The following is a 23245-nucleotide window of genomic DNA, read 5'->3' on the forward strand; positions in this document are numbered from 1 at the left end:
CATTTTGTAAATGAGAAAATTATACTTTAGTAAGTTGCCCAATGTCACAGAGCAGCCCACCCAGAACCTGGAGTGTCTGATACCAGTGACCATTCCCTCAGCCACCAGAAGGTGTGATGTACAGTAAAGTTGGAAAGGAGGTCTCAGACTGGCAGGTCAGCCCTTTCCCATCCTCTGGGACAATGGTTTGGAACTGGGGAACAGAAGTGTCCTAAGATCCAGCCCACAAGGCAGTTTCAAAGCTTCTCTGAAGCTCTCTGTGCTGGGAAAAGGCATTATAGTTAGGGTCCCCAATCTTTTCAGCCTTGCCAAACAGCTCAGAACTTAGTTTTTTTTTTTTTTTTAATTTATTTATGATCGTCACACACACAGAGAGAGAGAGGCAGAGACACAGGCAGAGGGAGAAGCAGGCTCCACGCACCGGGAGCCCGACGTGGGATTTGATCCCGGGTCTCCAGGATCGCGCCCTGGGCTAAAGGCAGGCGCCAAACCGCTGCGCCACCCAGGGATCCCCAGCTCAGAACTTAGAAGGAACTTAGAAGACAGGCATATGGGGCCACCCAAATTAAAGTCTTTGAATTCTTCTGTTCATTCATTCCTTTTTTTTTTTTTTTTGAGACAGTGAGAGCAGGGGGGAAGGGTGAGGAGGTGCTGGGATGGGAGGAGGGCAGAGGGAGAGAGAAAATCTTCAGCAGGCTCTGCACTGTGCAGAGCCCCACACAAGCTCAATCTCACAACCCTGAGATCATGACCTGAACTGAAATCAAGGGTTGAATTTAACCAACTAAGCCACCCAAGCACCCCTAAAGTCTTTAGATTCTTTTTTTTTTTTAAAGATTTTATTTGAGAGCAAAAGAGAGAGCACAAGCAGAGGAAGCAGCAGAGGAAGAAGAAGCAGGCTCCCCACTGAACCGGGAGCCCCTAATGGGGCTGGATCCCAGGACCCTGAGATCATGACCTGAGCCGAAAGCAGACATTTAACTGACTAAGTCACCCTAAGTCTTCGGATTCTTACATAACCTCAGAATGGAAAAGGTTCATCCCTAACCAGAGGAGATTCCCCGTTCTTTTATGACTAAGGAAAAATAATTTTAACTGCTTGTTACTTTTCTCTTTTTAATTTCTTTAAAAAAAATTTTTTTTAAGTAGGCTCCACACTCACTGTGGGGCTTGAACTCACAACCCTGAGATTAAGAGTCACATGGCCTATCAACTGAGCCAGCCAGGCACCCTTCTTGTTACTTTCTTTAAGTCTTACTTTCCCTGTGTGAAATGCTTATTCATTCCTTACTGGGAAGTCCCAATGTATACTTCCCACATTCTCTAGGAAGGTGTAGGGACAGTAATCTAATGTTTACACAGTATTATAATCATTTAAGGGGAAATTTATATTTCTGTATTAAATTTCAAATCCTTTTGGACTTTTTCTATTTCTAATAAACCGTATCTGTGATAGTGGATTACTGTTTGCTCACATCTCTCCCGCTCCCTTGCTCTATCAATTCTGGGCTTGGCCACATGACTTGATTTGGCTAAAGGAACATTATGGACATGACATGAATAGAGGCCTTTTATTGAGCTTCCTTGGTTTGGTATTGCACTTGTGCTCCAGTGGTCCACCATGAGAAGAACATGCCCCTAGTAGCTGCTGGCCCTTCAGCCTGGTCCCCAAAATGAACACATGTCAGCTGGCTTGTGCCCAACCTGCATAGGATAAGTTGACAGAGCCACCCAGCGAATCACACTGTAGGCCATAGAACATGGGAATAATTGCTTATTGTTGACAGCCAATGAGTTTTGGGATAATTTGTTATACTATATTACTGTGGCAATAGCTGACTAATGGCATCATCATTTCCTATCAACTGGAAAAGGCTAAATTACAGGTACAAATCTATATATTTCTGGGTAAAGCACACTCTGTGATTATTCCCTCAGACTGCACTGGCATCCTGTCACCAAAAACACACCATTTCTCAATTACTTGAAAAAAGATACTAGCAGGTTAGAATGTAGAGAACAGGTTCATAGATCCTCAATAAATACAAAAGCTCATTTTGACAGTGAAATGTTTATGCTAATGTTTCCCCATATGATACAGATGTGGGAGAGAAACCAGGATCTATTTTTCATGGAAGAGACATATAAAATACTAAAATTTCAGAATAGAAAAGGTACTGATGGTGAAATAATACCTTTAGGCTCATGGTCCCTATAATCTCCCTCAGTAACTTTTCTGCCCTTCTGTGAATATGTTTTTTTTTTTTCTGTGAATATGTTTTAAGTTACTTTTGCCAAGATCATCCTCTCCTCTCTTCTCCCCATAGCTTACCCTCACCAACAATTCTGCCAATACCCCCATCACTAAAATCTATGCAAGATTTCACGAAGCTGCTGAAAAATGTTTTTAAAGAAATCTATAGGTGACCAGAGTTTAGGAACTGTACCAAACATTATTGTCTAACATATCATGATTATTGATAATCCTTGTTTTCACTTCCACTCCAAAATAAAATAGCAAATGTTTCATGAATTATATTAGTCAAATGATTAGTCAAAAATTTATATTTAAATATAGATTTTGAAATATTAGGATTGAACAAAAAGTGAACTGGATTTGAAGAAATCTAGAGCTGGTTAATTTCCCAGATCCCTAAGCAGCTTTGCAGGAAGTAATGGAGTCCCTGAGCGACCTAAATGTTACAGAAAGTATAGTGGAAACTATAACCATAATAAACCTGTACAACATTTTACATCATTATTGAGGCTGGAATTAATTTTTTAAAGATTTTTAAAATTTTAAGTACAATCTACCCCCAATGTGGGGCTTGAACTCATGCCCCCAAGATCAAGAGTCACATATTCCAAGGCTGTACAAGCCAGGTTCCCCGTGGCTGGAATTATTTTAACTCCATTTGGTGACTCTGGCTGACAGGTCTCCATGTGGAGGCCCTGATGGTGGCTCCCATTCTGTCCCCTACCACTTCCTCCTTTCTCCATCTCCTCCTACTACACCAGCCAGCCTTGTTGCTGGTCCTCAAACACACCAGACACTCCTGCTCTGACCCTTTGTCCTTGCTGGTCCTTCTGCCTGGAACACTCTTCCCTCTGAGACCCAAATGGCTCCTTCATGCCCATACTTTGTTCAGGTCCCTTCAGAGATGCCTTCCTCTCAGAGGCTATCCCAAAACTCTCAAATAGGCCTCTCAACATGTCTTCTCATCCTCACCTTATGACTCTGAAGTTATCTTATGGATTTGTGTTTTTTCTTACTGCTCCCTGAGAACAGATTGTGTGTGGTTCACTACAGTACCCCAGCTCCTGGACAGTGTCTGCATAGTTTGCACTCAATAAATATTTACTAAATATATAAAGGGGAGTCTTAGAAGTTGCTGCATGGAAGAAAAAAAAAAAAACAGAAAAAGAAAGCATTTACTTATTAAATCAGATTGTCAGAAAAAAAAAAATCTTTTAATGCATAGAATCCACGGGGAGGGAGAAAGAAAATAACTAAAGGGACCCTGAATGATAGAGTTGAAAACTCTTTTCTTATTCAACTACAGATAAGTCCCAGAAGCCTGGACCAGCTGGTGAACTCTATCAGATCTCAGCACACTCTTAAAGGGGGAAAACCACTGGCAGCATATTCTGTAGGACTGAAAATGATTTCAGTCATTGTCAAATACCATTTAGAAACAAAGAAGTTCAATATTCTCTGCAATCAGTACACAACTCAACTATTGCCACTCGACCTTCTAAAACAAGGCCTAGTCTGGAACTTCCCAGAGAAGCTCCCAGGATTTGAGTATGTGACATTTCAAGGACTGTTATTAAAGAGATGCACAGCCACTTAACCAGGAGAGCATGGCATCTGGTTAGGTTCCTATAGGCATATTTTTGGACTGCTATACAAAAGCCCCATAAATCCTTTCGAATGATTCACAATAAATCTTTACAAACAATACATACAAAGTCATCTCCTGTCTTTCCATTGCTTACTTGGTACAACATGAAAAAATTATGTTTTCTGTTTATATAGTTTAATAAACCTCTCTAGACTCTTAAAATGCCTTTTATCCCAAATGGAAAATTGTATTTATCAAATATGGAAGTCATTTTTCTAATCACATGATCTAACATCTCAAAAACTTAAATCTGGATAAACAATACTAAATTAAGGCTGGTATATTTTGAAACAGCAAGAATTTGCGTGTGGAATGTTTTAACAGCTCACGGATTCCTATGACCACTCAGTATGACTTATACAAATACAAACCAAAACTCTTACCAGCAAAATCAAATTTCATCAAATATCTCAAAGTAAAAATGCTTAACAAAAAACAGAAATGTGTAATGTTATGTTGATTCTTCTTCTTCCATCATATTATGGAAACATAAAGAGGACAAGAATCTGCGGAATGTGGCACTGGCGGCATCATCACGGATACAGGAAGATGGTACAACAGTATTAGCGTTAATATTTACAGGATGCTTCCTTAGCCGCCAGGCCCCTCATATGCATGTTTGTATTTAATTCTCATAAGAACACTCTGAGATAAATACTATCTTCATCTGACAGAAGTTGAGGTCCAGATGAGTTAAATAACATTGGCCAAGGTCACACAGCCAGCAGGGTTCAGGGCAGTACAGCTACTCACTCCACAGGAAAGCCTCCCACACAGCTTCCTCCAGAAGGCAATGAAGGGGGCCTCACTGGAAAGCTTTCTTCCCTTCAGAATTCACCAGAGTTCCAACAGCCAACACACCAAATAAATATGGTGTCTCACGAAACCTTGAGATACATACTAGTATTCCCATTTTAGAGATGAAAAAAAGGAGGGGGCACAGAGAGGTCATAAACTCGACAGAAGGAACAAAGCCAGGATCCCAAGTGAGGTAAGTTGGCTCCAACAGCTACAGGCTGGATCCCTGTTCTACTGTGGCTCTCTCTGCTCCTCCTGGCCAAGCACTCTTACCCATTCATGACTTTAACCTCCTTGGCCTCTTCTATGGAATTAGCTAGTTCGACTAGATCACCTTGAAGTTTCCTTCTGACTTTTCAGTGATACAGTGCTCAAATCCATCTGTTCAAAATCATCTATTTGCTACGAAGAACACTTGCAGGATGGTCCTGTTTCTTTTCCTCAGCGGAAGAAAATGTACCCAATAATGATCCTAATATATTTTTAGGATTAAGGCTCATTTTTTAGAATTTGTATAAAGGAAGAATTTGAAATCACAAAGTTTTCATTTTTAAAAAACAGTTAATCATTTCCTGAAAAGAAGTGGAAATTTAAAAACAAAACAAAATTATAAGCTAGATTTTATGTAAAAATCTTAGTTCCTAGCTTCTCTCTCCCAAATAAGGACAAGGATATGCTAACAGATGCCTACACTCCAAACCTAATAACACTGGACTGCAGGTGAGTAGCAGCTGCCTTAGTAAGTAAAGCAAGGACTCTTTCTGGTTTGCCAGAGTCCCCACCACTCCCAATTACATCAAATGAATATGGTCATTTCATTCAAAACATTAGGGCACCTGGGTGGCTCAGTGGTTGAGCATCTGCCTTCAGCTCAGGGTGTGATCCCGAGGTCTTAGGATCAAGTCCCACATTGGGCTCCCCACAAGGAGCCTGCTTCTCCCTCTGCCTATGTCTCTGCCTCTCTCTCTCTCTCATGAATAAATAAATAAAATCTTTAACAAACAAACAAACACTGTATCCTGAGTACATCAACTTTGAGAAGTTTAGGAAAGCGGTTTCCCAGTTTGGGCATTTCTGCTCTGAGTGCATACCTGAGATAGTATCACATCTTCAAAACTGTTCTACACTGAACACTTGCCTCCAGTAAAACTAAAAACAACACCTATAGAACTGAAACCCCAAAAAACGTCACACGCTTTTAAAAGCATTATTCCCTTTTTTAAAAAAAATCCATAATCTTTGCACCACTAGTTATTCCATTATGTAAACCAATGGTTTCCCAACTTTGACAACAAATTAGCATCAACTTTGACAGGTGCTTGGACCCAGACCACCCCAGGTCAATCACATCATAAATTCTGGTGGTGGAGCCAGGTATCCCTACTCTTTTCCAGGTTCACCCATGTGATTCTGATGACAACTCATGTTGTCAGCTACTGCCATACAGGGACCTATAAATCAGTAAGACTGACTGCCACAAGCCACAGATAAGAATAATCCTCATTACTTTACAATATTTATTACATTAAATGGTACTTAAGGTACCATTATCTTTATAGGTTTGACAAAATATTATTTATTCTAACATCTGATGTGAAATGTACATTTAATGTCTCTTAACCAAATTTCTTGTCTGGTGTTCCCTTTAAACAACAGATATTTTGGTGTGGGCCCCTGAAAGTGCTCAGGGCTGAAGTGAGGCCAACATACAAAAGGGAGTTTCCAACTCAGGCAGACCATTGAGACATTATTTAAAGCATACACTGTCAACCAATGAGTTGGTGCCAAACTCCAGATGTCTAGTGTCAGAAATATCCTATCAAAAGATCTACTCAGTACAGATTTAAAATTGAAACTGTCCATAGATTGCTTGGAGCCTATGAAATGCCTGTGAAATATCTGCTGAGCCCTGAAGAAGAATTTTAGTTCACAGTCCACCGGCCTGTCAGTGGGCTCAATAAAGTAAGATTAACTGAAGAAAGGAGAGGCCTAGAGAAGTTCATCTAGAATTTCTGGGGTGAAGGCTTTCTGTGATATATACTTAGCTTATGAAGAAATTTCAATACCCCATTTCCTTCATTTGATGTTTGATACTTGAAGAAGCATGGGCTTAATAATTTATGCTTTTGATGCTTCTTACCATGGTGTTCAGTTTACTTAATGGTAAGCTGTACAAATGTCTTTACAGATTTCTCTGCTTTTGCCATTACTTATATAATTACACCCTGTACTGACAATCAGACAGCTGAATTAGCATTAGCATTCAAGAGACTCTTGCTGAATGATTTAGGTAAGAAAAATGGTGCTTCAATTTAAGTCCAGATGTGCTCCTGCACCAGTTGTTTAAGGCTTGGTGATGAAGTATTATGACCTGAAAAATGCTCTTTCTATGAAGGACACTAGGGGAGTGTCCGGCAGAAAGGGCTCTACATGTACCCAGGGTTTCAGCTCTTCATTCACAGTGCTTATAGCTGGGTCCTGGTAGTTATCATTGGTCCAAACAATTTTCTAATTAACATACCTAAACATAATGCTAATACTTTCATTTGGAAATCTAAAGTAAAAGAGAAGTTTGTGTGGGATAGCGTTAGGTATTATGTCTGTCAGGAGTCTCCCATCCCCAGATAATTAAGTATCCGGGAGGGAGGGAAAACTAGTTAGCATCTTTAGACAATTCGATAATTACAACCACTTTAGAACTGCCAAATTAATCTTTCCATTGCTGTTATTGATGATGGATGTTCATGGACCCTCCCAATCACCATAAACCTCTTCTTCAGTAGTCTGGAAACATTTCTATTTTTTCTTTCTTTCCTTCCTTCTTTTTTTTTTTTTTTTTTTTTTTGAGAGAGAGAGAGAGCATGTGCATGTGGGGTGGGGGTGGGAGGGCAGGGAGCAGCAGAAGGAGAAGAGAGACAATCCCAAAGCTCAGCTCAGCACAGAGCCTGACATGGGGCTCGATCTCATGACCGTGAGATCATGACCTGAGCCAAATCCAAGAGGCACTGAACTGACTGAGCCACCCCAGTGCCCTTGTAAACATTTCTATTTCTACCAGAACGCATCAAAGTATCTCCCCAACAATACAAATTGCTGCCTTTGGAAATCCAACGTTTCTTCTGTATGAGTAACACTCAGGCATACAAGAGCCTTTTATTAAAATGTAAATATTTTGTACTGGGGCACAACTAAGGCTGTATAAGCAGGTACTAAGGCACAGGAGGACACTTGAGAGCAAAGCCTACTTCCCTGAGCATTTTACTGGCTGTGTACTATAAGCTACATTATTTGCTCTATGTCTTAGCCTATGTCTCATGTCAAATGGGACAAATGTGGCATTCTTAAGCAATGCATAAAAAGCAATTTGCCTGTGCCTCACTAGTAGGTGCTTAATAAACAGTAGCTGTTGTTACTATTCTATACAAACAAGAAGACTGTCAGAACTGTCCAAATTAAAAAAGCTAAAAGGTAGTTGGATTCAAGATTCAAAATCCAGTTCTGGGGGCACCTGGGTGGCTCAGTGGTTGAGTGTCTGCTTTCCGTTCACGGCGTGAGCCCAGGTTCCTGGGATGGAGTCCTGCATTGGGCTCCCTGCACAGAGCCTGCCTCTCCCTCTGCTTCTGTGTCTCTCATGAATAAGTAAATAATTTAAAAAAAAAAAAAAATCTGGTTCTGGGGCAGCCGGATAGCTCAGTGGTTTGGTGCCGCCTTCTGCCCAGGGTGTGACCCTGGGGACCCGGGATCGAGTCCCACATCATGCTCCCTGCATGGAGCCTGCTTCTCCCTCTGCCTGTGTCTTTGCCTGCCTCTCTGTCTCTGTCTCTGTCTCTGTCTCTCTCTCTCTTTCATGAATAAATAAATAAAATCTTTAAAAAAAAATTTGGTTCTGTCCTGCTTCACGGTGGACAGCTTCTCCTGACCCCAGCCCCCAGCCTCCTTTATACCAAACTGCCCCAGGAAAAGGGGGAAGAGGAAGCAATATATGCTTTTGTCCTAGCATTAAGTCCTAGAATGTTCTAGGCAACCACATATGGTAGGTAAGGCAAGAAATCATTTAACTAAGCTTCATAATATCCTCAACATGGAACAAGCCTAAACAAGTTCAATTCCCAACTGTGAAAATAAAGACATGGATTTCTTTTTCATATCTCCCTAAAAAAAAGAAAGTCTTCTTCAAATTCCCTTAATATAACCCCCCTGGGCCAGCTGCATAACTGTTATTTGTGTCTGCCATACATATATACATCTGAGCACATAAACATATTATTCCTCATATATATATACATACACACTTCCAAAGAAGATTAGCTTCAAAGATGTTTTTCACCACCCAAAGTTACCTTGGAACTTACTGTTCTCAACATCCAAAGCATTTCTCAATTTTTATTTTCATTTCATTTCTGAAAACATTTCTTGAGGAAGAGGCTATGAACATGGCCAGGCCCATCCTCCAGGAAGGGGCTGTACTTTGGTGGGAGGCAAAGTATACAAGTGATTACATGGAAGTATGGTGAGCAGGTGCCACAGGACAAACATGGAAGGGCCAATGATAATAATGCTATTTTCTGAGGTAAGAGAGGCTTTTTGTTCTGAAGGAAAAAATTTCTGTTTTATAACCTTACCAAAATAAACATTCCGGTTCATATTTCACTAGATAGATGTATTTAATTACTATGGTAGTATATTTAACTCCAAACTGGAAGTACTTCTAGGATAGGGTAATGTTTATTTCATAGACTTACAATGAGGGTGAATTAAATACTGTATGAAAATTGGTTAATACAATCTCTAGCACAAGGTAGTGACTCCCTAACTGGTACCAAGAAATGGATCCATGTTTTGTGAGGCCTGCAGCTTTAGACTCTTAGGGGGAAAAAAAAAAGTTACAAATACAAAATGATTACAACAATTATCATTTATTTAGATTAAGAAATCACAACAAAATACAAAATTTTAAAAGCTAACATTACCAAAACATCACAAAATCAATATCCAGAATAAGAAACCAGTATGTGAATTAACCACCTGATACACTGCTATAAATACTTCTTTTGGGCTTCATATTCTTTGGTTACTTCTCATATGACAATGATTTTTATTAATATCATTTTCTATAAAGTGCAAACATAAATCAGTCTTTCCCCAAGTGTGGGTGATCAGTACTTATTTTTAATTATTGATAATTCAGAAAAGTTACTTTTAGCCTCACAGCTCCTTTTTGGTAAAGCCATATAAATTTTTAGGATCACTGGCAAACTTGTAAACACCTTTATTAACTTTCTTTTATATATGAACCACAAGAATTCAGGGCATTTTCAAGCTTTCTTGTAAATGAAAGACTTGACTGACTTCAGATATTCTTTATCAACATAAAGACATTCATTAACCACTTTGTTGCCAATATTTTTTGTTGTTGATACACACACACTTGTATCAAATGAGCAAGAACCTTAAACACAGAATTTCTATAAAAAACAATAGTGCATTTATAAATGTATACTAATATCTCACATTGCATTATATATAATTTTATAATATATAAATAACATAATATATAATATATGATATTATATATTACATGTTATATTGCATTACTGAGTATATTCCTAACAGAAGGAACTTCCGTGGTGACTAACTTAGATAAGAACTGAACTCCCTACTTAGAATTTTACACATTTAACAAACAAAAGAATTTTCCAGACTAGCTTCTTCCATACATTTCAAACTAATTCCTACTGATAGATATAGTACACATCTATACTACAATACCACCTCGGCCCCACCCCTTTGTGTAAGGACCCCAGGTGAGCCGGCACAGTGGACAGGTGTTCCTGGGAAGTGATTCCCATATTTGGATGGCTATGAATAACTCAGACACAGAGATGACCATGAATCATAGAAATGTATACCACTAAATCCAAACTAAGTATGTCCCAAATTCAACTTCTCCCTAGCTATATCTCAAAAATACTCTCAACTCCCAAGTCACTGAACTCAAAGAGATACGTTACAGAGGGGAAGTCAGAGTAGAAAAGAAAACTGTTAGCCAACTGCTGTTAATCTTGCTTTTTCAAATTTTACATGTTATGATCCTAAGAACACAGAACTGCACATACTCCTAGGGCTCCTCCAGGACCTTGGAAAGGACTCTGTGGGTCCTAGGCACGTATTCATCAATGGTGAAACATGGATTGTACAAGTGTGGGGCTTTAGGGCTTGAGCTTCATTAGCTTCACAATAAATCTGCCTCTATGGTCTCTATTACTCATCATTTATCTCAGTCTGTATATATCTGATCTTTCCAAATACATTTCAATTCCTTGGAAACAAGGAAAGTAGTGTCTTAAGAACTAGCATATAGTAAACACTCAAAAATGTGTATGGTAGGGGCACCGGGTGGTTCAGTCAGTTAAGGGTCTGTCCTTGTCTCAGGTCATGATCCCAGTGCCCTGGGATAGAGTCCTACATCAGGGTCCCTGCTCAGTGGGGACGCAGAGTAAGTAAAGATATAAATGTATATATGTATTATAAACACACATATAAATATACACACACACATATATATGTACACACATATATCCATGTGGGTGTAGAGATATTCATATATGTAAAAATATATTATTTAGATATGTATTATACTCACATATGTATTTTATATACTGTATACGTCATTTATCTGTAGAGTTATCTATATATTAATTCTCTATATAATACCAAAAAATCAGTGAGATGTGCCATGTTAATAATTAAAACATGGCATCTGGATCTTGTCCCTTCAAAGAGGTCCATCTCAGAAGAAAGTCACCATTATAGCCTGGCAGACAATGAACAGGGCTTTCTTTGGGAGGCCAGCGGCTGAACCAGGCGAGGGCCACTCTGCCATTAGGAGACTATCAATGCTGGACAGAGAGTCTGGAGTTAGTGACTCAAGAACAGTCGCTTTGACTCCTGCCAGAGTGGAGAGAGAGCTACTGGGAAGACTTCATCCTCAAAGAGAACATCCATTAATGCAGTCCCTGCTTGCAGCTGGCCTTTAAAAAATAAATAAATAATAGGTGAAAACCACTGCAACATTGCAGCATTTAGTGCAAGGGGGAAGAGAGAATTTTCTTTAAATCGATTTAGCATCTTACAATTGAAAGGCTTGCTCGTTTCCAAACAAACATTCAATAAATTTCTGACATTTGCAGTTTCTGATTTTCAGATTCTAAATAAACAACATGTGCTATTCAACACTTGAGCAAGATCAACATGGAACAAACCTATTACTTCATCATGAAACAAAATGTGTTCTTTTAAATCCAGCAAGTTCAGTAGCATCCAGTCCATGTCAGCACTGTCAAAATCTGCAGGCAGGAGTAAGGATGGGATGGAGGGAGAGAAATGTAAGGAAATGTGGGGTACGGTTCTTGTTCTAAAAGCAAAAGCCAGGAAAAAAGGGAGGATATTTAAGGGGGTTGATAGCATTGTCCTGTCTCTCAGATCTCAGTCTAAAACACAAGGCCTCTGGCTTCGAGACAATGCTAGGAAAGGCCCTCTCATCAAGTGTCTCCAGCCTGCTCCAGCCTTGAGGCTTCTTCACTGTCATCAGTGGGGAAGAATCAGACTTCCTGCAAACAGCCCATCAGTTTGCATCTCTAGTATTGTCACAGTGGGAGAGGTCTCCAAAGTACAAGCCATCTAAAGGAAGCTATTTTCCATATATGGAGGCTTGGCCAACCCAGTCAGTCAGTTGCAGGCAGTTTTTCTGTCTGTGCATCTCAGTCACACATCAGAAAACATGGGCACTATCACAAGAAAAAAAAATCAGAGGCTTGTGAAATCTATGAGACAGAACGTTCACCAGCAATGTTCCATAAAGGGGGACAGGACTGTTTACGGCTGAGAACTGGCTAAATGGAAAACTGTTTTGGAGAAGGCTACGAAGTTTTAGATTTCGGGTTCCCCCACATTGTGGATGGTCTGTACATGCACTCACACATATGCATGCACTTGAAACCTCGCCTGGCTCTGTACCTGGGCCCTTCTTGTGAACCGTGGGAGGGAGCAGCAGGGCATCTTGCCGGCAAGCCACAGGGTGCAGGCAAAGAGCTGGGCAGGCAGTGACAAGCCTTTCATTCATTCATTTACTCATTCAGTCATTCCTTCTCCCCACAGGAAATGTCCTCATAAAGAATGTGCCCACAAGCTCAAAGCACAGTGCTTCTTTCTAATCCTGGGTTTTTCCAAATAAATACAGGCTACCAGGAAAGGCCATCTTGGAAGCCACTGGCCCTGACACCACTTTCCAGTCCACAGTGGCAAAGGCCTCCGCCAGCATCTGAAGTACCTGTGGCCACAGAGAACAGAAAGTGGCCAGAGTCTGCAACCCCAATGCTGCAGAAGGGTTTTCATTTCCTATTCTCAACCTTTCCTGGGAAGGGCCTGATGGTTTCACATAGCGGTAGATGGACACAACCCACATTCTGTTAACCTCTACTGTAGACTTTCATAGCAGGATTACAAACATACTTATTAGGTAAATACACAAAATGGCAAGAAATTGGGTGATTGTACTGTAATTGAGTACTTTACACTTATTAGCTCACTTAATCCTCCTAGCCACTGCATGGGGGAGGTGCTATTACCATCCTCATCGTACAGAGGCAGGAACTGAGGCACAGTGTTGTTACGCCATTTGTCCCTGGTCAAATGACCGGCAATTATCCGAGGTGTATATTCAAACCCAAACATGCTGTGTTCACTATGCTGCCTCTCAGGTGATCCTCACTTCAAGAGCTCAGAGCTACTTTCTAAAGGTGGAAATACAGACCACTTGTGTCTAGAGGAAGAGTAGGGTTCATCACTCATTTGGCAATTTGGCATAGGCCCAGCTCTGCTACCGGTCTGAAATCCAAATTCCAGTCCACAGTTGGCCAGCCATGGAAACTTAAAGCAAGTTTGATAACCTTTGTATGCCTCCGTTTGCTCACCTTTAAAGTGGGAATAAAAAGGACCTGCTACTTATTATATATATAGCCATCTATTTAGCACACTATGGTGCTACTTTAAGAAGATAATGCAAATATTTACTAAACTATTGTTAGAGCCAAATTCTACATTATTGGCGGTACAGTAACTACCTTACTTTTCTTTCCAGGGAATTTGATCTTTACTAATTAGATGGCTTACAAATCTACCCTCTGAAATGAAGCTGCATGGATTTATCACCTTGGTTTTGGAAATGAGGAAACTAATAGAAACTCACAAGAAACCTGCTGACGTTCAAGGTCAAAAACCACCAAATCGGGGCATCTGGGTGGCTAAGTGGTTGAGTGTCTGCCTTTGGCTCAGGTTGTGATCCCAGGATCCTGGGATCAAGTCCCCACATTGGGCTCCCCACAGGGAGCCTGCTTCTCTCTCTGCCTATGTCTCTGCTCTCTGTGTCTCTCATGAATAAATAAATAAAATATTTTAAAACAAAAAGCAAAACAAAACCCAAGTCATAGCTACTGCAAGATAGTAGGTCAACAATATTTCGTCTCCTAATGGGGCCTCTACAGGAAAATCTGAGACAATGATAGCAAAGCTGAGGCTCCCAACATCTGTGGAATGTTCTATATGACCTTTTAGTTCAGTACCATCACAAGAATAACTGAATTAGGTCAGATTCTCTGTTTCAGTTTAAGAGGTGTGGTCTGCCCCCAGGCCTTTGTGCTGTCTGTTCCCTCTACCTGGATCCTGATGTTCCCTGTATGTCCCTTATGGATAACTTCCTTCTGTTAAAGTTTTGGATCACCTTTGGATTAGCTTCTCAGTGAGCATACCCTGATCAACCGATTAAAAATTCTAACACTTCCTCCTCTCAATCCACCTTAGCCTGCTCTAATCTCTTTCCATGACCACCTTTCAATACCCTATTTATTTTTATGGTGATTATTTACTATCTCCCACCACTAGAACATAAATTCTCCAAAGTTGGGATCTTTGTTCACCAAAAAATACCAAGGGCCTAGAACTATGCCTAGCACAAAACAGATGCTAAATATGTATTATTACATAAATAAACTTAATATGCAGAGGTACTTTTACAAATGTACCAGACAATCAAATCTACCAGGAATGCTTAAATACTTCCCTTTCTGAGACCAAAAGCCAAAAAAAGATTTCACAGCACTGAGATGCACAGACAGAGCGGGCATTTCATGAGTCTGTGACATTGACCTTCAGTGCTAAATTTAGTGCCCTTGGTGTTTCTGTGATGCCTAGTTACCAGTTTAGCTTTACCTATCTAGGATGTGCATGTCAAGAGTGTTTCTACAAACTCAAGTATCTACTCACAGTAAGAAGCAAACAAATCTTGATCAGCTTTTCCCGTCTCCAGGAAACGGAGCTGGGCTATGAATGAATGGAGAGCAAAGCTGACTGAGAAACACTTCACAATTGCAGGGCTATGGGATTTCTAGGCAATTCAAGTTGAGGGGACGGCTTCAGCTGGGATACCAGGGTTGTACATGGAGACAGGTGCTCCAGTACTAGACCAGAGAAGAAAGGCAAGGACCAACACGGAAATGCAAGTGCTGTGCTCTTCTAGGAGGAAGAGAGCAAAGACAGAGAATAGGGGTAAAAAAAAAAAAAAAATCACACTTCCCTTGGCTCTACAGCCCCAAATCCTTGTTCCTATGGGTACAGGTAAAAAACAGCTAAATGCACATTTTAACAGAACAGACAGCAGCTATTTGCCACTTAATGTTCTTAATTAATCTGAACTAAGCTTTACAATTATAATGAAAACTATGGGCCTTGCACACCAAAGGCCTTGAAAAATCTGTCAAGCAAGAAATAGGCCATAGTCCCACAGACCTTCATGTCACTGCTGGCTTAAGGATTTTGACAAGTGGTTAAGTTGCAATAACTCAGAATGGTCCTCAAGATGGAACTTCCACCTAAGCATTATTTCCAATACTTTTATGATTGCTAAATAACAAGCTCTGTGAAAAAAATCAAAGATAATATTAAAATAAATCTTTCAGTGGTCCTTGCATGCACCTTTTTAATGTGGCCACTCAATAACACGGACACCTGAAAAATAACCATCTGCCTCCAAAACTTTACAGACTGAACCACAAACAATAAATACCACTTAACAACACACGTAAAGAACTTTCACTAAATGCTTGGTCTGATATATCTGCACTCATATGCCCCTCAGCAAGTTTACTTACGTGTCACTGCCTACTAATCAGGATGTTTTTACTCTTCTTGAGGTCAATTCTTATTTGTGCATTCGGGGCTATCTTTAAAAAGCAAAGGGCCTCTGCTCAGCAGAGGCACTCAATAGTTTTAAGTTCATCTCTTCACTCTGGGAATTTCAAGTGCTTGTCCATTTTAGCATTTATTTTCCATAAAGCTGGCTGGTTTTAAACTAATTCCAAAGTACAGTCATCGTTAGCCTTGCCACACAGTGTGCCGAAATCATAACTATTGTTATAAACTTAATTCTTCAATATTTTAATTAAGAGAAAAGAGTAGCCTTTTGGGGATGACCATTACTTAAAAGCGGAGTTTCAGAAAATTTACAGAACCTTTAACCCTCTTTAAAAATGTTTACCCAATATTAAAGACAATTCCTGCGAGCTTAAAAAGCTCTTCCGAGCCACCAACCATTTAAAATCATCTAATTGATTTCAAACTAAATCCTCAAGAAGGATAACTGCCTTTAACACATTTTAATAAATATAACTGATATTTTCTTTTAACCACCCATCCAAGTAGGCAGGCAATGTGGAAAGATTATGAACTCACCTTACATTAATTATAGTTTATCCTGAAGTAACTCTTAGTGAAAGTGAATAATGAGGTATGCAATAGCAGCCCTCTCAAAGTCGGGAAACATTATTTATTTATATATTTACATAACGACATATTTATTTGCTTGTATTTATTATTTTCTACTTTATTATTGAAAGGAAAGGAACTTGAACCGACAAAATTTCCATTGGAGCTTTGCATTACGGGGGTTTTAGTATTACTTCAAACTGCCCATCATGAAAAATCTGATTTATCCTTTAAGTACCTTCGGTTCCAGCTATTCAATGATGATATGAATCAGCAAATTTGTTACTCCATTAAATGGAGTAATGCTTTCAAGACGACCAAAACTTGCCTAGTTCCTCCCTCACACCTCTATCAGAGGAGATGGAGGGTAGGGACGTCTTAAAACTTTTTAGGTCTCAAAACCTGGACAATTTACTCATCAGGACTATCAGTCGAAAGACGTTCGGTAGACATCTTCAGCGATTCCTTCCCATTCCGGAGGCCCCCGCCCTTCGTTATCCTATGCTAAACTAGCAAGCAACGCTTATTAGGCGCCCACTGTGTGCAAAGGGAAAGCATTATCCGAAGCAAAGGGGCAGGAGGCTCGGCCTCATTTTATTCCTGCATAAATCCACAGCAGCCGTGATTTATTCTCACAACTTTGCAGGAACGTGAGTTGCATCCCCATGGATGAATTCCCCAGCGTTCGTCTGGAAATGAATTTCTGGGGTCAATCTACAGGTCCTCGGGATCGGACGGCCCCGATGGGTCCGCGCGCGGTCCCCGCACCTTCCAGCCCGCGCAGGTCGACTCGGGGCAGCCGCACCTTCTGCAGGTGGCTGGGCCGCCGGGCCGGGGGAGCCCGACCCCTTCCCCTGCAGCCTCGCGGGGACTCCGGATAGGAGGGGTCTGTAGATGCGCGCTGGGACTCGAGCGAATTCAGGGACTTGTTGAAAGCCCCCCCCGGGCGGGGAGGGGGGTCCCGGGCCCCGCGAGAAGGCGGCGGCGGCCCCTCCCCCGCGGCCCGCGAGTCCCCCGCGCCCCGGGCTCCGCGCAGGCCGCCGCCGCCGCTCCCGGGCGCAGCCGGCGCCCCTCGGGCCTAGCAGCATTTGAAAGGCAAATCTCCGGGCCGGGGCGCCCTGGATGCCCGGCCCGGCCCCCGGGGACCGCTCCGCAGCAGACGCGGCCGCGGGGGCCTCCGCCGCCGCCCGGCCCGGGGCGTTGGGCGCGGCCCGCGGGCGCCCCCGGGACCTCAGCCCGCCGCGCCCCGGCGTCCGCGCCAGGCCGGGGGGGTGCCCGGGAGCCCGGCTGCCCCGGGTGCCCAGGCCCGCGCCCCCCGCCGCGCCGAGCGAGCTGCAGCCGCGTCCTCCGCCGCGGCCCGCGCCCGCCCCTCCCGACGCACCACACCTAGCAACCCGCGCTGACAGGACGCAGTGGCGGCGGCGGCAGGAGGAAGCGGAATGGCTGCCGCGGTGGAGCCACCCCCGCCCCCTCCCCGCTCCCACCTCCCGGCCGCGGCAGCCGCCGCCGAGCCCTGACAGCTCCAGCCCGGGCGGAAGCGGCGGGCGGCGGGCGCGGGCGGCGTGCAGCGCCCCCCCCCGACCCCCCGACCCCGACCCCGACCCCCCGACCCCCCGACCCCGGGGCCAACTAACTCCGCGCCCCCGCCCGCCCCCGCCCGCCCCCGCCCGCGCCCCCGCCCCGCCGCCGCCGCAGCCCCCGCAGCCCCCGCAGCCCCCGCAGCCCCGCTCCCACCACCGGCCGCCGCCGCCGCCGCCGCGCACGCCCCCCGGGATCCCGCACCCCGCGCCCCGCGCCCCGCGCCCCGCACCCCCCACCCCGCGCCCCGGGCTCGCACACGCCCTCCTCCCCGCCACCCCGGGCCATTCCGGGGTTCGCGCCTGGCCAGGACTTTCCGCGCGCCGGGCGCCCCCGCCCACCCGGGCCGCCTACCGATGTGGTTGTCCTCGATGTGCTCGATGAGGTCGGCCAGGGTGGGGAAGTGGAGTCCGCAGCCCCCGAAGCGGCAGGTATTGGAGAAGAAGGAGGCGGCGGCGATGCCTGTCATGGTGCTACATCGAGAGCCCCCCTGGTGTCGGCTCTGCGAGCGCCGGGCCGGCGGGCGGAGGGAGGAGGAGGAGGGAGGCAGGGTGGGGTGAGGGGAGGAGGGGCTGGGGGAGGGGGAGAGAGGCGGGGTGAGGGGAGCGGAGACAGCGGGACGGAGGAGAGGGGCCGGCGCGGCGGCGGGAGCGGGGACAGACCGGGAGGCGGCGGGAGGCGGCGGGAGGCGGCGGGAGGCGGAGGGAGGCGGCGGCGGAGGGAGGCGGCGGCGGCGGGAGCGCGGGGGGCGGGGGCGGGGCGGGCGCGGGCGCGGGCGCGGGCGGGGAGGCCGCCGCAGCTGGGAGGAGGGACCAGGGCGCGCGGCAGCAGCTGTGCGGCCCCGGCCGCGGCTCCCGGACCGAGGCCTCACCTGCGAGCTCCTGCCACCAACTTTATCTCCCTCGGCCTGCCCTTCGCAGCTGGCAGTACGTGCGACCTGCTTGGAGCTGCCTCGCTTCTGTCCGTGACATCCGTGATGTCTGCACATCTATTAGTTACACGCGCATCCCGCCCTGAGCTCTCCGGGAGTCACCCAGGCACCACTCGGGGACATTTGTTTGCACTTGGCCACCTGTCTAGGTGTGACACTGACACTGACATCACAGGGGACCCAGGAAAGGTAATTGTGTGCACCTCACTCTTTAAACCTTTTTTTTTTTTTTTTTTTAGTCATTTTCTCTGGAGGTTTGTACTAACTAATTGATTTTAATGAAATTTCCCTCTAGGCCAAAAGAAAAATCTTAGCTTTATTTAAATTTCAAAATAGATTTCTCGATTGTCAAGTGCATTTGCCCGTGTTTTACATAAAGTACCACGTTTGTTATCCTCCCTGCTCCTTTTTGGGAGAACAAAAACTAAAATGATTTCGTTCCCCCAAATTGCAGCACCCCACTGCTCCAGCGCAGGTCTGGGAATTGACTCATCCCGTGTCCCTGGGAGCAAGACCATCAGCAGAAAGGACAGTGCATTGGTTAAGGCTAAAAGGAGTAAAAACAGGGTCAAGGGACATATTTACTCTTCATTTAAAAGAGAAAAGACTCTTCCAGTCAATCTTGATTACACTATTCGGTGAACATTTAAACCAAAACACTGACCCGTTAAGCACTTCAGTTGAATTTGGTAGCATCCCCCCAAACTCGTACTTTGCTAAGAATCAATTGCTTTCTGGTCCCCGCCCTCCCCCGCCCCCCCCCAGTTGCACTCATATTTTGACCTGCAGAGTGTGTGATCTCCGATAGCACTTTTCCAGGTGCCTGAGGAACATTACACATTATCGGCAGCTTACGACCCAACAGTGCATTTTTAAAATTAATACAGGCACACTGAATTTAGCACTTTTCCTTAGGACAAATTTCACTTGCCTCTGGTGCAGATTTGTACAGAAATAGTATTTCCCTCTCCATAAACTATATTCATCTCCCATATTATTACTGATAATACGATTGTCAACACAACACTTTCCATATGAGTTTTTAAAGTAAAAACACCACAAAAGTTTTATAATCTGACAGTCACAGCGATTAGGGATGATTAGTTCCCTCATCCATGGCATTTCTCCTTCTCTCCCATTTCTTCTTACCCAGCTCACAGGGTGACAGCCTTGTGCTGAGATGAGAGTTGGGTTGGATGAGGCCCGGGGCCGTTGTGTCATTGAAGTTCAGTTTGGTGCCAAGAATGGTTTCCTGGGCCCATTTGCGGGTGGGGGCAGGGCCTGGGTGGGCCTGATAATGCGCCAGCGACCCGGTTGGCTGGAGACTGGAGCCAGGGCCAGACAAGGGTCTAAAGAGCAGGAGTTAGAATTCTAGATCTTGAATTAGAATTTTGGCAGCTGTGCAGCGCATTCAGCTGCCCAGTCTGGGAAGGCCTTCAGCTGACAGTAGGCAGGATATCTGGCAGACAACACACCCCACCAAGTAACAGGACAGGGTAATGCCCTGCAAAAGCTTCAACCCAAACCTGTGCCAAAACAGCTTCCCCCTAGAGATAAGAGTTAGGCACCACCACCATGCAGTATCTAGGAATTATCAAGAGCTTGGGAGAAGTAGCGACTCTGCCCTCCAGGGAAAAAAAAAAAAACTATCTTTGTGGAATTATTAACTCCAGGCAAGAGAGTCAGGGATGGAAAGTGCCAGAAATGTGCAGGTGAAAGACAAGGAAGTAAGGAGACTGCATTTCACTAGAGCACTCTATCTATCTAGTGATAGGCCAAATTTAATAAACAGAGCTTTTTCCTAAGCCAAAAGAACATAAATCAAATTTTTAAGATTTAAATTTTTTTTTAGCTTGGGCAATTATTAATATTTTGTAAGGACTCATTTTTTCTTAAAGATTTTATTTATTTATTCATGACACACACAGAGAGAGAGAGAGAGGGAGGGAGGGAGGGAGGGAGAGAGCCCTCTGGACACAGGCAGAGAGAGGGAGAAGCAGGCTCTGTGCAGAGAGCCTGATGGGGGACTCGATCCCAGGACTCTGGGATCATGCCCTGGGCTGAAGGCAGGTGCTCAACCACTGAGCCATCCAGGTGTCCCTCATTTTCTCTTCCACTCTACTAATTCTTATATGAACTGAAGCTCTGCCTATGTGACATTCTGTTTATTTGTTTTATCTGCGCACTCTAGGCATTTCTGGCCTTTATATTAGATACATAATCATGCTCTATTAGATTTGGGAAGATACTCTGGCTGTCAGGCCCACTGATATCGTGCATGTGGTAAATAAATTGAGGCCAGGGACATGGAGTGTGTTCTCCCCAGGCTCCCACAGCATGTTTCCTCTCTGTATTCATAGTGCATTCAGTAAGGCATCGGTTGACAGTAAAAGAACAAAGATCTAGTAACCACAGGCAAACTTTTAAAAAATTACAGGGGCTTGCTTATCATCATGTACTTACGTTGAAAAGTATTTGTTTAAGAGGTGCCTGGCTGGCATAGTCAGTAGAATACATGACTCTTGATCTTGGGGTTGTGAGTTCAAACCCTACATTGGGCCTAGCTAGAGCTTACTTTAAAAAAAAATTTTTTTTTTAAAATAAATGTTTGTTGCAAGGATGTCCCTTTAGATGAAGTCAACACTAGGCTATAAGAACATAGACAATAAACGTTTCAGCCTATGGTATTCAAGAGAAAGTGATGGCTGATCTATCTCTACATTTACAAAAAAAATTTGTCCGCCTAATTTGGGTAGTAAAAATATTTCAAAGGAAAGAGATAGTGAAAGAATGGAGAAGTCAGAAGGATAGCATAGTGTTTATGGCCAAAAGTGTTCCCTGGGTTTAAGACCCTTTTCTTACAAACCTTTCCCCAGGGCACTAATGCCTCCTGCTGTGGAAACCTGGACAGAATATGGACCTAGTGGTCCATAGCTTGGTACTTAGTATTGGTGCTTGGTACTTAGCATTACAAATGATTTGGGATCCCATAGCAATCTCCCCAAATCCAACGTTGTCCACAGGCTGGCGCAGCTGCCAGCAATGTGTGGATCCATCGGTCTAATGGAGCCAACCAGAAGCCACCAGAGGATTCTGTGTCATATAATTGTCTGGGCTCCACATACAGGAATCGGTTAATTTAGGGATATTCTGATAAAAAATCGTGTACTTCCTGTGCCCTGCATGGTCATCTGTTAGCACTGTAAGAGGATGTGTATGAACATCGGACTCTGTTTTGAGTTTAATTCTCCATACTGCCTTCAATTCTAGCTTTCTTGGCTTCTCTGCATCATTCCCCCAGGTTCCTCTTAAGTTACTTTTCGGGTTTACTGGATGTAAACAGGCTCTTTGTAAGTAGCTTGAGGCATTCCTTCTACAGCCACCACGACATAGACTGAACAGATCACAAGGCCGGTCTTTTTCTGCTTGTGCCAGTCTATGGCCATTGTAGGAATGGCAGCTCTTGGGGCACCTGGCTGGCTCAGTCGATGAAGCATGTGACCCTTAATCAAGGGCTGTTAGTTCAAGCCCCACATGAGGTACAGAGATTACTTAAAAATAAAATCCTAAATAAATAAATAAACAAACAAATAAATAAATAAATAAAGGAATGGCAGCTCTTAAAGACTCAGGCTACCACTTTTGCCAACAGTAACCCTTACCTTGACAGGATGTTTTCTTTAGGCTTCACCTTCTTCCAAGGAGGATGATGTCTATTCCAGATTTTCTTGTTTAATATTTATGCAACCAAATCATTAAGCTTTTTGTCTTGATTTTACTCCAGCTCAGAAATGAATCAACTTTATCAGCTCTTTGGTGCTTAACTCTCATTTTGGTCCCCAGTCTGACCTTAGGATGAATAATGGGGGTTCTCCGGTTGCATGCCACTAGTGACCAATCCTCATAAGTGTTACCCGTTAGAACTCTCTACCTGGCTGCTTCTGCCTTACTATCAACATAGTTATGGCATTTTCATTTCCAGCTCCTTGCAGGATTTCTCCAGAACTAATTTTTGAAAGATTTTATTTATTTATTCATGAGAGACACAAGCAGAGGTAGAAGCAGGCTCCCTGCAGGAAGCCCGATGCAGCCCTCAATCTCAGGATCCTGGGATCACCATCTGAGCCAAAGGCAGATGCTCAACCACTGAGCCAGGTGCCCCTCTCCCGAACTAAATTAATGAAACATTCAACCAATGGCTGGAGTTCTTTTTTTT

The 23245-nt window shown here is 43.8% G+C and overlaps 1 protein-coding gene across 1 annotated transcript in view; it reads right to left on the bottom strand.

The window, feature by feature from the left end:
• Positions 1-18853, bottom strand: part of JAZF1 (JAZF zinc finger 1) — a 339605-nt gene extending 320752 nt beyond the window's left edge. The window contains exon 1 of the mRNA XM_025993096.2: positions 18453-18853. Within this exon, the coding sequence (XP_025848881.1) occupies positions 18453-18567 (115 nt within the window). The 5' untranslated portion in view covers positions 18568-18853. The remainder of the gene's footprint in view (positions 1-18452) is intronic.
• Positions 18854-23245: the final 4392 nt, after the last annotated feature.

The sequence above is a fragment of the Vulpes vulpes genome, chromosome 7 (genome assembly GCF_048418805.1).
Source record: "Vulpes vulpes isolate BD-2025 chromosome 7, VulVul3, whole genome shotgun sequence".
NCBI lineage: Eukaryota > Metazoa > Chordata > Mammalia > Carnivora > Canidae > Vulpes > Vulpes vulpes.